The sequence below is a fragment of the Cannabis sativa genome, chromosome 9, assembly GCF_029168945.1.
Source record: "Cannabis sativa cultivar Pink pepper isolate KNU-18-1 chromosome 9, ASM2916894v1, whole genome shotgun sequence".
Classification (NCBI taxonomy): Eukaryota; Viridiplantae; Streptophyta; class Magnoliopsida; order Rosales; family Cannabaceae; genus Cannabis; species Cannabis sativa.
This window is the reverse complement of record NC_083609.1, coordinates 27,490,379-27,505,120: the sequence shown is the minus strand read 5'-3', so window position 1 is coordinate 27,505,120 and position 14,742 is coordinate 27,490,379. Positions and strand designations below refer to the sequence as shown.

The 14,742-nt window shown below is 32.5% G+C and overlaps 2 protein-coding genes across 2 annotated transcripts; one reads left to right on the top strand and one right to left on the bottom strand.

Annotated features, from left to right (window-relative positions):
• The first annotated feature begins 10 nt into the window (after positions 1-10).
• LOC133031331 (uncharacterized) lies at positions 11-664 on the top strand. The gene has a single exon (XM_061104813.1). It carries the CDS (start codon positions 11-13, stop codon positions 662-664), a length of 654 nt encoding a protein of 217 aa, XP_060960796.1.
• A 5,648-nt stretch (positions 665-6,312) lies between these two features.
• On the bottom strand, positions 6,313-11,935 carry LOC115723232 (glycerophosphodiester phosphodiesterase GDPDL4). Its single transcript, XM_030652665.2, has 9 exons — positions 11,479-11,935; positions 10,905-11,198; positions 10,643-10,758; positions 10,032-10,533; positions 9,629-9,667; positions 9,237-9,524; positions 8,372-8,514; positions 7,022-7,505; positions 6,313-6,843 (listed from the first exon to the last, which is right to left on the bottom strand). The coding sequence occupies exons 1-9, from the start codon at positions 11,576-11,578 to the stop codon at positions 6,677-6,679; spliced, it is 2,133 nt and encodes a 710-aa protein (XP_030508525.2). The 5' UTR covers positions 11,579-11,935; the 3' UTR covers positions 6,313-6,676.
• Between the last annotated feature and the right edge of the window lie 2,807 nt (positions 11,936-14,742).

Here is a 14,742-nt window from a genome sequence, read left to right as displayed (position 1 = left end):
TTCTTGCAATATGGATAATGAGAAAAATATAGAGGAGATGATTGAAGACTTGACCACTACAGAAACTAATTTGTCTAGTTCTGATGGGGATAAACCAGTGAAAGAAAGAAGAAAAGGGAATGTAAGGAAGAATAGAAATGATCGTCAAATGCAAGACAAGGACAAGAGCAAGGAAAATGACAAAGACAATGAGAAAGACAAAGAAAAAGAGGGATGTGAAAATGAAAAAGGGAATGGAAGACTAGAAAAGAAGCAAAGAATTGGAAAGAAAACATCTAGTGTTTGGGATCATTACACTATGTTGCCAGATTGTGATCCCGGGAAGCCAAGGGCTACTTGCAATTATTGTGGTACCGATTATGCGGCAGATACAAAGTTGAACGGGACCAGCACATTATGGGCGCATGTGGAGAGAAAATGTAAAAAATATCCTTTTAGTGACTGGGTTGAACAAAATAAAAGGCAACAATCTACTATCGATATATTTACTAAAAAGAAAATAACAACTTGCAATGAAGAAGAAGTTGCTTCAAGTGGGCTGCCATTAAGATTTAATCAAAACCTAGTTCGGAAAGCAATAGCCGAATATATCATCATGGATGAGTTACCTTTTCAGCACGTTGATGGAAAAGGATTTCAAAAGCTTATCAGACTTTTTTTTTGACGATTTCCAATTACCATCAAGGTTCACTGTGGCGAGAGATATTTATCAATTGTTTTTGGATCGAAAAAAAGAGCTAAAGGCAATGTTGGCACAACATAGAGTATCGCTGACAACCGATTGTTGGACATCAATCCAAAATATTTCTTATTTGTGCTTGACTGCACATTGGGTTGATGACAACTGGAAAATGCAGAAGAGGATTATTAACTTTATTCAAGTTCCTAGCCATAAAGGGAATCTTGTGGGAAAAGAGTTGATAAATTGTCTTAATGAGTGGGGTATCTCCAAAGTATTTGCAGTGACAGTTGACAATGCTTATTCAAATGATGTTGCACTAAGAAAATTGAAGAGGAACTTGTTGGAAAAGGATAATACAATTCCACTAAATGGTGAAATGTTTCATATGAGGTGTTTCGCTCATATCTTGAATTTGATAGTAAGTGATGGTTTGAAAGAGTTGAATGAAGCAATTTCAAGTATTCGAAATGCGGTGAGATATGTGAGGTCATCTCCAGCTAGACTGAAAAAGGTTTAAAAAAAGTTGTATGGATGCAAATATTGAATCAAAAGCCTTGTTATGCTTAGATGTTGTTACTAGATGGAACTCCACCTACATGATGTTAGAAGCTGCTATAAAGTTCAAGAAGGCTTTTGACAATTTAGAAGGAGATGCAAACTACACAAGGTACTTTGATGAAGAAAGAATGGCTGGTCCGCCAAGTAATCTAGATTGGGAAAAAGCAGGAGTATTTGTCAGTTTTTTGAAGAGATTCTATGATCTTACTTATCAGTTTAGTGGGTCATTATATGTCACATCCAATCTATTCGTTTCAGATATTTTGAAAGTACAGGCTGATTTGACTACTATGGCTTCTAGTCCTAATACTTTATTAGGAACTATGGCTATTAGTATGAAGCGGAAATATGACAAGTATTGGGGAAGGATTGAAAAGCTAAATATGTTAACATTTATTGCCAATATCCTTGATCCGAGGTATAAATTAGAGGTTGTGAATCGAGGTTTTAGATTTGTGTACAATCCAAGTGAGGCTGAAAAAATGATAAAGTTGGTCACCGATAAATTGGCACAGTTATATGTGTTTTATAAACAACAACAAACAACTCAGCCATTTGAAGCTCAACCATCCCAATCTCAACCATCTCAATCTTAATCTCAGGTATCTCAATCTCAACCATCTGAGCCTGTTATTAGTGCAACTACAAAATCATTTCTTCTTGGGCAGCTACAACTTAGTGACAACATTGAAGAAGATGATCTCGAATACTACTTGAATGATCGTCGTGAGAAGCTTGATCCTATATTTGATATTCTCCAATGGTGGAAGCAGAATGGATTCAAATATCCAGTTGTTGCTCGTATGGCAAAGGAAGTCTTGGTTGTTCAAATGTCTACAGTAACATCTGAATCAGCCTTTTCTACAGGTGGAAGAATCCTAGATGCATTTAGGAATTCTTTATCTTCGAGGATGGTGGAGGCTTTGATTTGTTCTAAGAATTGGTATACTTGTGAGTATGAGGAACCTATTGTACTTCGACAATACATGGATGAAATTGAAGGTTTAGAGACATGTGAACAAGTTATTCCAGGTAACAAATTACTCAACTGTTATATATTAATTATTAATTGAAATTATTTTGTAGATGTTAAATTTTATGTTAATGAACTTTTTTTAAGTGATGGATCATGTATTACTACTGTTGAGAATCTTGACAATGCTTCTGGAAGTGGAAGTGGGACAGATTAAATCAGCTAAAATCTCAAGGTAATTAACAAAAAATTGAATTCTTACTTTCAAGTTTTATTTTCAAAGCTTTATATATATCATATTTTAATGCTTGTATAAGTTTTATATTTTCTTTGGATAAAAAATGCAAAGCTATTGTAAGTATTCTTATATGATATGAATTAAATTTTTGTTTGGCTGGAATTGCCCTTGGAATGGGAAGGGTTTGAAAATTGAGGAGAACTTATTCCCATACGATCACAATATTGCTCAAAAGGAATTCTTATTCCAATGCACTCCTGGCGGAAAGCACTTTCCATTCCTAACTAGTAACTTCTTAATAGAATTAATTATATAATTAATCATTAGTTGCTTAATTAAATGTTACTTTTTACGTAGCTTAAAAATAATAATATTTTCAAAATACAATGAATTACTAATATTTTCTACTTCAAGTGAACTTTATTCATTAGATAAAATATTGCATAGTGATACTAATAAGTGATATCCTCAATATATTTTTTGTTTTGTTTTGTGTGATACAGTGCAATGAATGAGCTAGTGGGAGATGCAAGGTGGGATCATGGTTGCTTGTTGGATTTGGACTCCAATTTCTATATTGTTTTAATGCTTGTGTGGTTTTGGAATAATATTTTTTTGGACTTATAAGTTATATTTGATTTGTGTTGTATTATGTTGTGTTTTAGAGTTTGGACTTTTAGCTAGACATTATAATTTGTATGGTTGGACTTGTAAAATATAGAATGATGTGTTTAGAGTTTGTATTAATGTGCTTATAAAATAAATTTTATTATATTTTACAAAAAAAAAATCAGTTTGGTCGGTTAAAACCGACCAAACCGCGGTTCACATTGGTCGATTTTAAGGATGTTTCTGGATTGGTCGGTTGGTTATCGGATTGAACCAATTCAAACCGAAAACCGAATTTCGGATTTTTATTTGTAAAAAAACCGACCAAACCGACTGATGTTCAGCCCTATTAGTCGTTGCCATTAGCCAGGCAAAGTGCGGGTCCTCAGTTAAAACCCTCTTATAGGTTTGTTTAGTTTGTGCCACCTTCTTATGCTTGGGCAGAGGATTTGGCTTGAACTGTGTGCTTTGCAATGTTAACTAAGATCTCTGCGAGCACAAAAATCTTTTGTGAAGACTCTAGATGACCCTTGAGAAGGGTGTCTGGAACGTCTTCCCAGACCCTATACATCCAAAAAGTGGGCAGGTATTGCCTCCAACCTTTTTCCAATTCCCAAATGAATCTTATGTACCCTTCTCTGCCAATATGATTAAGGTAATAATGATGTTGCACGGTGGGCTCCGAAGACTCTGACGAATTTCTTGAGACCTCCCACTCTTCAAATCCCTAAGAGGGTGCGCTCCTGCAATTAAATGCCCAAGATATCGAAGAGACATCCGTATCTTCGTATCCCGCAATTAGATCACATCAAATTAAAACAGAGTACTAAAGTTGAACACGTGTCACCTGTCCGAGCAACTCATGGGCCTAGCAAGTCCACGTATGAGCATATGGTTTCCACACGGACTTATGTCATCCCAATTTCTGCATAGGGTGATGTGACATTTAATAAGAGTGACACGTGGAGAGCATTTCAAAGCCTAGACGGGTGCTTTAATTTCCTTCAACGATCTGTCCAGAGAGTTTTACATGAACTTGATTAAGTTTAAACCTTCAGCAAGTATAATCCGGACAGAGTCTATAGGTGACTGTCCGAGCAGTTTCTCACCATCCAGTGAAACTAAATCCTCCGAGTAGGAAAGATATTTTTCATAAATATATTTGCATTTATACCTCAATTAGATCCCTATTTTTATGAGATTGATATGCATTAAAGTAAAGATTATAGGAAACTAATTATTCATAATAATTTTAGAAATTTAATTCATGTATTTTTCCCTATAAATAGTGAAATCACTTCATTATTTGAGGATTTGAAATCATATGTTTTTAAGAGCTATTATGCTATAAAAATAATTGTAAGTTTTCCCTAAGGATTATTGAGAAACTCACTTGGCCAGCTCCTTGTGATCTTGATAATTCCTTGAAGTAATACAAGAAAAAGAGGAATATGCTATTACCATAATCACGGGACCAAACTTCTATAAATTCTGGTGTTCTTATTGCTTAATTTTGTTTAATTATTATTCATAATCTCATCGCTATAAAGACTTAGTGTCGTTAGCTAAAAGCGAGGTCAATAGTCGGGATCACCATGACTTGCAGGGACGGAGGGACATATGCCTATATGTAGGCTTAAGCCCTCACTCAAATATATACATCAAATTTTTCACATGTAGATATACACATATATTAATTCACTTCACTCAATTTATTAAAGCCCAATCTACAAAAGCCCTCACTCAATATCTTAATCATAATTCATAAACCTACGCTCATTCTAATCAAGCCCATTTTAAAAGTAGCCCAATACAAATAATAAAAAAATAACACTTTATTAAAAAATAAAATAATACTATTGACAATGTTTTATTTTATTTTGTTGAAGATGAAAATTTAAAAGGATACATTTATCAATTATTTTTATTAGTTTTGATTTAATATTTATTTAAGCCCTCACTCAGCCAAATTTCTGGCTTCGTCACTGACTTGAACAGTGTATTATCACTTTTGTCCAAAAGCTTACTTCTCCTACCTCTAAGCACTAAGAGAACTATCTAGGAAATAGCTTTAAGAATTATCAAGCGTTAAGATTTTCTAGCAAAATATTTTTTTTATATAGAAAATTAGGTCATCTTAATATGAATACTTTAAACATTTTTATATAGTGTTTAGGATATCATCATTTCAAATTTTAACTCATATAGACTCATTAAATGAGTATACAACTCATTCTCTAACAACTATAACTCTTATAGCTTTTAAGAATTTTAAACTATGATGGATAACACCTTTTACAATATTGATGATAATTATAGAAGTTACTTATAGTAACAAGTAACTCTTCACTTATTAATATGTTACAAATATTTAACCTATGTAATATTATATTATTCAAAATAATATAACAATTGTGCGATTAAAGAATAAGAATTTAGTGATTCGTATCAACATGAGGAAGAGAAAAAGAGCTAGAGAAATATGTATAAACTCTATAAATGTAATTATACAACTTATAAAAAAGTTTAATTGAAAAAGGTAAAAAGTATAAAAGGAAAAACTCATGTGGCATTAACAATATACAGTAGAACCTCTATCCAAGAATACATTTGGGACTAAGTAAATTATATTCTAATTGAGAGGTTATAACTAAATAGAGTTACACTAGAAAAAAAAAATTAAAAAACCAAAAAATATCAACGTAACAATAATAACAATAAATAATCATTAATACTATATCATAATAGATATATTTTAGAGTAAATATAATATTCATACATGTATTATAATTTAAAATAAAATTATTAATTTTACATAAATAAATTTACAAAATACATGTATATATTTTATTAAGATGTAATTATTCTTATATAGAGGTATACTTTGGTAATACGGGACTTAAAAAATGTATAACTAATTACAATTTAGAGGTTATTCTTATATATAACTGGCCCAAATTGGGACTTGATTTTTTTATAACAAATTAGAGGTTATTCTTGAATAGAGTATTCTTAAATAGAGGTTCTACTGTATAAAAAAAAAAATGTATGAATTTTGTTATTTTACGTAAATTTTCTTATTTTTTATTAGATTTTTATTATTATTGTGAGCATAAAATTTAAACAACAGCTTGTGAGAGACGTAGTCAATTCTCTAGTTATTTGATCAAATGCACAATACAATATAAAATGATATAGGCTCTCATATCAATAATCACAATAAATGATACTTATAAAACACCATAACAAATAGGCAAATATACAATAAAATTATATTTATTTTGTTATAATAAATAACAAATTACAATATCTCAGTCTATAGGGTCACACTACCGCTCAACATTTTCAACAATTAGCATTTGGAAAAGAATGAAGATAATTATAACATCAACACAAGAAATTCACAGTAGAAGAAAGGGATCCGTAAAACAATGGATTTGCCTTATATTGAAGCAGCAAAAATCTCCAACACAATTGAGTATCAAGCAATGCCAAAGACATATACATATAAATATATATAAGTATTATATATATTTATACACCAGTTTGAGGAGAGCAGGAAGGAGCATAGGCTGCGCATTATTATTGTGTGATGTTGGTTTCATTGGTGTAAGGCTTAGACAGATGACAAAGGTGGCTCAACCACATCGCCCGATACCAGAACTGGGTCTGGAGACTCAGCTGGTGGCATATAAGGAGGTGTAATAAGTTCCATCAGACTGCCAGGCTCAACAGGGCTCATGTAAGGTGGTGTGTTGTCACCCAATCCCAAACAACGGTTACCTGCATCAATTTCAAACCCCCTCAATTAGCAGTGAACTTCACTTTTGGCCTCTAAAATAAGCATAATTCTTTACATAAATGAACTTGCTATTATAAAAAATAACTGGTTAGTATAATTCAATAGAGGCTGATGGTCAAAAGAGCATTAACAATTTAACAGAAAACTACGTATACTTACTTCTGTATCTAGCAGTGGTTTTTGGGAACTCTGTGATTATACCATCAACTTTAGCTCCCATGACATAAGAATTTATTTCCACAGTTGGATCGGATAAGAAATCCCATGCTTGTGATACAAACTCATTGCTGAATGTTTGTACGTAAACAGGAAGCTTGTGGCTGTGAATCTTTTTCACAACATCTGTAGCACCAGTCAAAAATAACATATTATCTGGGTAGATAGAGGATTTGTCAACAGTCACTGAGTGCGCAAACTTCTTGATGTCCTTCAAGGAAAGATCATCAAAACTTCGGATTTGCTCATCGATTCTGTACACGAGTTCATAATTGTTTTTGCCTTGGAACTCTTTTAGAACTGAACTATGAGTAGACTGTATCATAACTTTTAAGGCTGTCTGTTTGTCGAAACCAGCTTTGCTCAGGGCGCTACCCACTGCATCAGTAACGCTTAAGCTTAGCTCTTCTGCAAGATAGGGTGCATGCTGGAAGAAACAATATGACAAAATTATCATTTATGTAAAAAAAAAAAATTAATTAAATAATTTATGTGAAATTTGAATTAGGATCTGGTGGCTTTGCAAGAACACATTCACAACTTCATTAGTAGATCAGCTGGGAAATTTTTATTATTTCGCTCATCGCCAATTGGTTTTAAAATGAAACCACACTGTATTTCAACTACATTTCACATTCTAATATAGTATTAAGATAAAAAAAAAAAAAAAAGCTTAGTGTGTCTGGCATTATTTTCTACATTAATAGTGTGTGGAAACTTAACACATGGACAGCTCCACTCATCATTCATCACCAATCGATTTTGAGATAAAATTCCATACTTCTTAGCCTACACCCTATTTCATTTTCCAAAAACTACATTTCCACAATCTAACAAACATGCAATATAGCCATCGAAAAAAAAAACAAACTAACATGCAATATGTATTTGTCTTCTATTTGAGTAACAAATAATAGTGTGTACATAAAATGTGCACAAAAACATTACAAAGTGGCAACTTTTATCAACCAATCATATAGTTAAAATGACTTGCCATGTCGTGTGTAATATTTTCGTGAACATTTTGTAAGCACTTATCATTACTCTTGTTTTGCAAATTGGTTTGAAAAATAAATTAATGAAAGTCTTTTATGAAAATTTTACTAAACATACAAAGAAAATTTACGATATATGGCTTTGAAAACAAAACTACATACAAGTTTTTATTGTTAAAGTAGAATAGTTTCATCTCACAACTTTAATTAACAGTTCCTTGTTACCCTATAAAAAACTATCCAATCCAACAATTCAAAGTGTATACATATCAAAAAAAGAAAAGAAAAAAAAACTCACCTCTATGCTAATCATGATGCCAGTAAGAGAGCTGGAATTCTTTGCTATGGCTAAAAAGTCAGATAATGACACAAAACGGCCTTCATTAATGTTCGCTGGATTCCGGTATAATGTGAATGATGAATAGGGGCTTAATAAAACAGCTACATGTAAACAGAAAAGAAATAAATACAGGTTTCAAATAATTTTTCATGAGACAATTCATCATTTCCTGCCTAAGAAGTACTACAGCAGTACATAGATAGCACAACTTATATTCAAGAACAAAATAAGAAACAAATCACGCAAATATTTAACTTGCTCAGAATAAACCATATCTAATTGATAAAAATACCAAAGACAGAGGCATTAATATACTTGATCAAACATTTTAGGTAAACTCATTGATAGCCTTTGAATTAATAAGTAGTTTAATAGATTCCACCAGTTACTTGATTAGAAAGGAAGGAAGTCAGTAAGTCCTTTGAATAGATATTTTAAAAAGCACACTATTTATCTCCTAAAACAGTCTATTTTTGTTCACCAAGTACACTCCAAAATCTAAGACGAAGTGCCTAACATAAACCTCTTAAAGAGGTAATCTTGGTATCCAGTCCTGCTTTTGGGAAGATGTTTCTCCAACAAAAACACTTCTTTCTGTGATAAGGACTCATTTTTCGACCTAGTACAACTCCCACAAAGCACTTAATGACATGAATATTGTAAAATATAGGTCATTTATCAATAATGATAAAATCACAAGAGTATTATATCTAAATGAGCAAGCACATGAGAATTGTTATATTGTAAAGTAGGTTATTTTTCTCCACAAAGATAGAATTACAAGACACTACAGGTAAACCATCAAGAGCTTGACAACACTTACGTTTTAACTTTTGAACATCATCCCATGTCAAGTTGAAGGAGAATATTCCAGTGCCATTCTCAATGATCTGTGGAACACTCATTTTAAAATTGCTAAAACTAGAATTAGCCACATTTGTGCTACTTAATAGATTTATAGAGGTTAAACAAAATGGTATCCCATCCTTTGATAGTTGGACTGGACAGTCAAGTACATCCACACCATCATTAATTGCCTTGGCATAAGCCTTGTCAGTACAACCAGGATAGTCTCCACTTGCTCCGCATTTTGAGATAACCAAAGGCTTTGCTGGATCATGATCACATTATGCAAGAAACAGGTAAGAAATGAAATGAAAAGTGACAAGATCAATCAGAAATTAATAAGAAGAAACAATTTAAACAGAGTAATACCTTGTTTTGTAGCGTTGTTTCCTAGGTGAGCAAAGCATTCTGTAGTGTATTATAGAGGAGTCAGCAGCTTGAAATGATCATAATTTATATAAGACACGGGAAAGGTTTCACCAAATGGTTTTCTAGTATTTTTCCCAATTTGAAATAGGCAATGAATTAAGCCCCTTATTTTTGATCAAGCTATATGTATCTTTCTGCATATAATGAATTAAGCTCTTAAGAGAGTTCAAACTGCATTGAGCTAAGCCAGATATTTTGGGATATGTTTTTCCAGAGGGCATACTGTACGTTCAATCCAATTCCCCTAGTACTATTCCCTCTTCAATGCAAGTTTATTTGTTTGTAAAGAAAAGAAAAACAAATTGTAAGCTTTGTTTCTTATGATAGAGAGAAAAAACATTACCTATGGCCGCTGATGGAGTGATAGGAAAATCAGATAACACCCCATCAACACTGAATTTCCCATTGTCAAAGAAGTTCAGGTACTCAGCTACTGGATCATGACTATAATTATAGCTTAGAGGGACATCATTCATAAACTCCGATGCATATACCTCCAACCCTTCTTTGTGAGCATCCAAGACAAGAGAAGTATGTGGAAGCAAATAAGATTTTGTGTTGGTAGGCCATATGTAACTTTTAGGAACAATAATTCCAGAGGCAAACGTTTTAATTAATTTAAGATTTCTCAAGAAAAAATCATATGTCCGGTTTGATGAAGGATCAACCTCATTTTGTGCTGGAAACCGAAAGACTAGCTTTGTCACTGTTGTATTGATTTTTTGCTTGATATTGTTTAAGAAAGCCATCTCTGGCGATGAGATATAATTGATAACTGCCCTTTCAGATAGAGAGAGTACAAAATTTGTCATACTTAAATTGTGTTTTGTAAAGAACGAATCATGCTGCAAAAGCAGAAGAAATGAGAATATAATAATAGCTAAACAAGAGTAGGTTATATAGTTCAGAAATAGAGTGACTTGAAATCTGGTTTAAGGTAAGCCAATCACTTACTTGAATATTTAACCATAAGTTTTTTGGTTTGATTTCTTTAATCATCTGGTCAACTGAGAGAATTGAGAACGCATTTCCATCAAACTTATTCGTGCGGCTGAAGACACCTTGACGAACTGTTAGGAAAACAAAACAAATTAAGATTTAAGAAGAAGAGTTTCTCAACAAACATAACTGAATCCATCAAGCACAACAAACCCATGTAAGAGCTAGACAACCAAAGAAAAGAAACACTTGAAAGGAGTGTATAGTACGTAGTTACCAGAGAAGATTGATAGCTGTTTGAATTTGTAATCCAACGGAAACCATCCAGTGATAGATTTGCCATTAACAAGGTACGTCTTTGGCTTATTCCTAGAGAACTCATTAATATCAGTGCCATTGTCTAGCCTGATATCTGGAAAGCAAATTCCAATACCATCTTTGGTTAATTGCACGTCACACCACAACACTGTATTGGGTGAGGTGGCTACCGATGTGAACTTGTACGCAGCATAGCTTGAATCAGGAAATATCCCAGAAAATCCACCATGGGCAATCACCACAGGCGATTTTCCTGAAATTTAAAACAAATTTTTTCAAAAAGAAAAAGTAAGAGATTAATCTTAGGCTTTCAAAATCATTATGTGTATTCATTAATTACAATCCAGAGTGTTTTCATTGAAGAAAAAATAAATCTCCACCTAGCAATGATAAAAGAAATATTTAAATAATCTTAATGAAAGAAAAACGGTGACTGCTGAGAAAATCCTTTTAACCAAGACCCCAAACAAACAATACTCAGTTCTAACAGCATAAGACCAGAATGAGAGCCATAGAAACACAATATACAGTACCGTTAAGAGTTAGCCATGGACCCTGAGGCTGAACAGAGACCGAAGCTAGTACCAAGCTGAGGAGAAGACAAAGTGAGAGTAGAGGGCGTGCGTTGCACATTGTCAGATAATAGACCTCGCCAGGGAGCTACTTGAGCTTCTGCAATTTCCAATAAATCTCTTTCTCTTTCTCTTTCTCTTTCTCTTTCGTTGAAGCTTGTGGTAAACTGTGGGAGATTTTTTTTTTCAGGTGAGATAGCCTCATGATCACATATAAATATAGATATATGTGTGTGTTGATCAAAATTGAGAGAGAAGAGAAAGAAGGAAGGGAAGGAGGAGAGAGAAATAAGGAGTTGTGAGCTCTGAAGTCAGAACGTTTCAGCATGCTAACTATAGCAATATGCGTTTTCATTCCCACGTAATTTTTGGGATAATAATGTCCTCATTCTCTGTCAACGTAATTTGGACTTTATATCTATTTTTACACAAATACTCTCAAATCGCCTAAATTTTTACACTTCACCTTCGGAAAATTACCACCTATTTTTTCATACATAACAATTACTGTAATAAAACGCACATTTTTATTGATTCAATACTATATTTATAAAAAATAATAAAACGTTTTAATTTTTTTTATTTTATTCAATAATGAGTTTTAATTTTAATCTCCACTATTTATTTAACAAAGTTGGTGTCTTTATTCCAAAAATAAATAAATAAATAAATAACAAAAACAAAACAAAAATTGGTGTCTTAAAGTGGTTTCATTAAGCATTTAAAATTGGTAAAGTTTGATGAGATAGATATAAATAGATCAAATTTAGTACACACTCGCCTGACTACTTAGAACTAAATCTATATTTATAAACATTTTCGCAATTCACTTTAGCTTATGACGTTATGACTCTCACCAAATGAGACACAAGCACTTGGTTAAATATCTTAGAGCACTCACATCAGCTTCTCTACTCTTTTTCCATAATATCTCACAATAATATTATTTTTTTTTTTGTTTTACCTCAAACTTTAACTTTACACATATTGTGGAAACGGAAACAATTAATAATTTACGATTCAGTTTACCGAACTAACAAATACACGACACAATCAAGAAAAAATATTTCAAGAGATCTCAAAATTCAAGTAGAATTAAAAAGTAAAACAAAAAAAAATAACACCAAGTTTAACGAGTTCGAGTCATGTACAATGCTCTACATCTCGATTGGAACAGCAAAGATATGATATCAGTGTTTACAAGGTTATAAGAATCCTCACAAACTCTCAAAGATTACGAGAAGAAGTTTCTCTCTCATTTAGACTCTCTCTCTCAACCTTACACTATCATAATTTCCACTCAAAAAAATCTGATCTGATTCACACACAGTTACAAAGATTTATATCTATTTATAAATTTGTATTGTTGTCATATTCATCAATCTTCATTCTGAGAAGTTCAATTTTAGTAGCGTGGATTTTTGCAAAAACCTTGGGTCGTTTTTAATTTCAACATGTTTCAGGAATTCTCGGTAGTTTGTATATAGTTCTGTAAGTGAGCTCTGATCCATTATAGTTATAATCTTAAGAGCAAAAATACCAATAATAAAATATACACGAAGAGTTGGCAGGGGGCAAAGACTTCTTCAATCAAAATTTCATCAATATGGTATGAACAATACTTTATATGGTGTATAATCCCAAGTTTGGAAATGGTGCTCTTACGATTTTCAAAAAGCATCCCGACATGCCAGTGAATTGATTTAGAAAATATTCACGAATGTGAATTGGTCATGGTTAATAACTCTCAAAAGCCAATTACCACCAATTACAAAAATAAAAGCATCCCATCCTTTATTCGAGGATGGTTGTTGTAATATTTTGTACACACAAGTGCACGTATCGTTACAAGTTGTAAACTCACTAAGAGTGAGGTCGATCCCACAAGAATTGTAGTAAAGTAAGTTAAAATTAAACTTCTACTTCTATTTGGTTAAATAAAAATTAAGAAAAAATAAAAATTAGAAAATAAAAATAGTGCAAGAATAAGCAATTAAATTAAATAGGAAATTAACGGTTAATAAGAACTAGGGCTTCAACTTTAATTGTTTCTATTGATTATGCCATAATATGATTATCTCGCTATTATCAATTTCTATGCAATAGGAGGTTTACTAAGATAATTTATAGTCTTCTCAGATATATAAATCTCAATTACATGCAAACTTTCTACTCTCGTGATAAATTCAACATGCAACAGGCATTAAACACATGCAAAAGCCCTATAAGTTATCTAAACCATACAGGTACTCTCGTCCTATATCGAAATTCAGTTATATTTCACTATAGCATAATCGACACTCATTTCTCAAATCTCACATCGAAATCATAAAATAGTTAATTGATGGCCAGACAATTAAAAGTAATTAAGTGCGAATGAAATAGAATACGTAGAAATTATGGGGAAAATAAATCATATTAATGTTAGGTTTTATGCCCTAAATAAAACTCCATTTCAATGTAATCTATTTTATTCAACATCAATAAAGAAACAGAAGTATTTTTCATTCATTTGTGTATGTTTTGGTTCACTTGATCAACTGCTTGTCTACTTGATTTATAAATTCATCTTAAACCCTTTTCACATACTTGATCCTGTTTATTGTGCTGTCATCACATTGGAAAGTAAACATGACTATGTGAATAAAGTTTCCTAGATTTATCAGACACATGGTTTTACTGATATGATAATCTACAACAAGAGTTTACTTGCATTTGGAGAAATGCTATGCTCTTTCCAGAACATTGGTTAAAGTAAAGCTCAGGTTGGATGCATGGAGTATGCATCGGAAGGGACCGATATTGAACTTTGACTTAGATTTAATTAAACTTACCGTAAAATCTATTCAAGTCAATATCGCCAAGTTGATCCTAGATCAAATGTTCTTAATCCTGTTATGATTAGGCTCAATCTTGAAAGGCTATTCGTGTTCTTTGATTTGTTAGTTAAGCCTACTTTTAGGTCAGAGTGATACGTACATTTTGGGAACACGGTAGTGCAATTGAGTGGGAGCGCTAGCATAAACATGGAATCTATAGCTTCTATCTGGCGAATAGTAAGCAAAGGATGATCTCCTTCGAGCTTGACCAAACGAACATAAATGGTGGAGTACTCATTTCACATAAGCTGAAATATCATTTATACGGGGTCAAGTGTTTTAAGGATAAAATACATAGTAGGGTGTTACGGTAATCTAATCCCTTTATAGTGTAGATCATTCATAT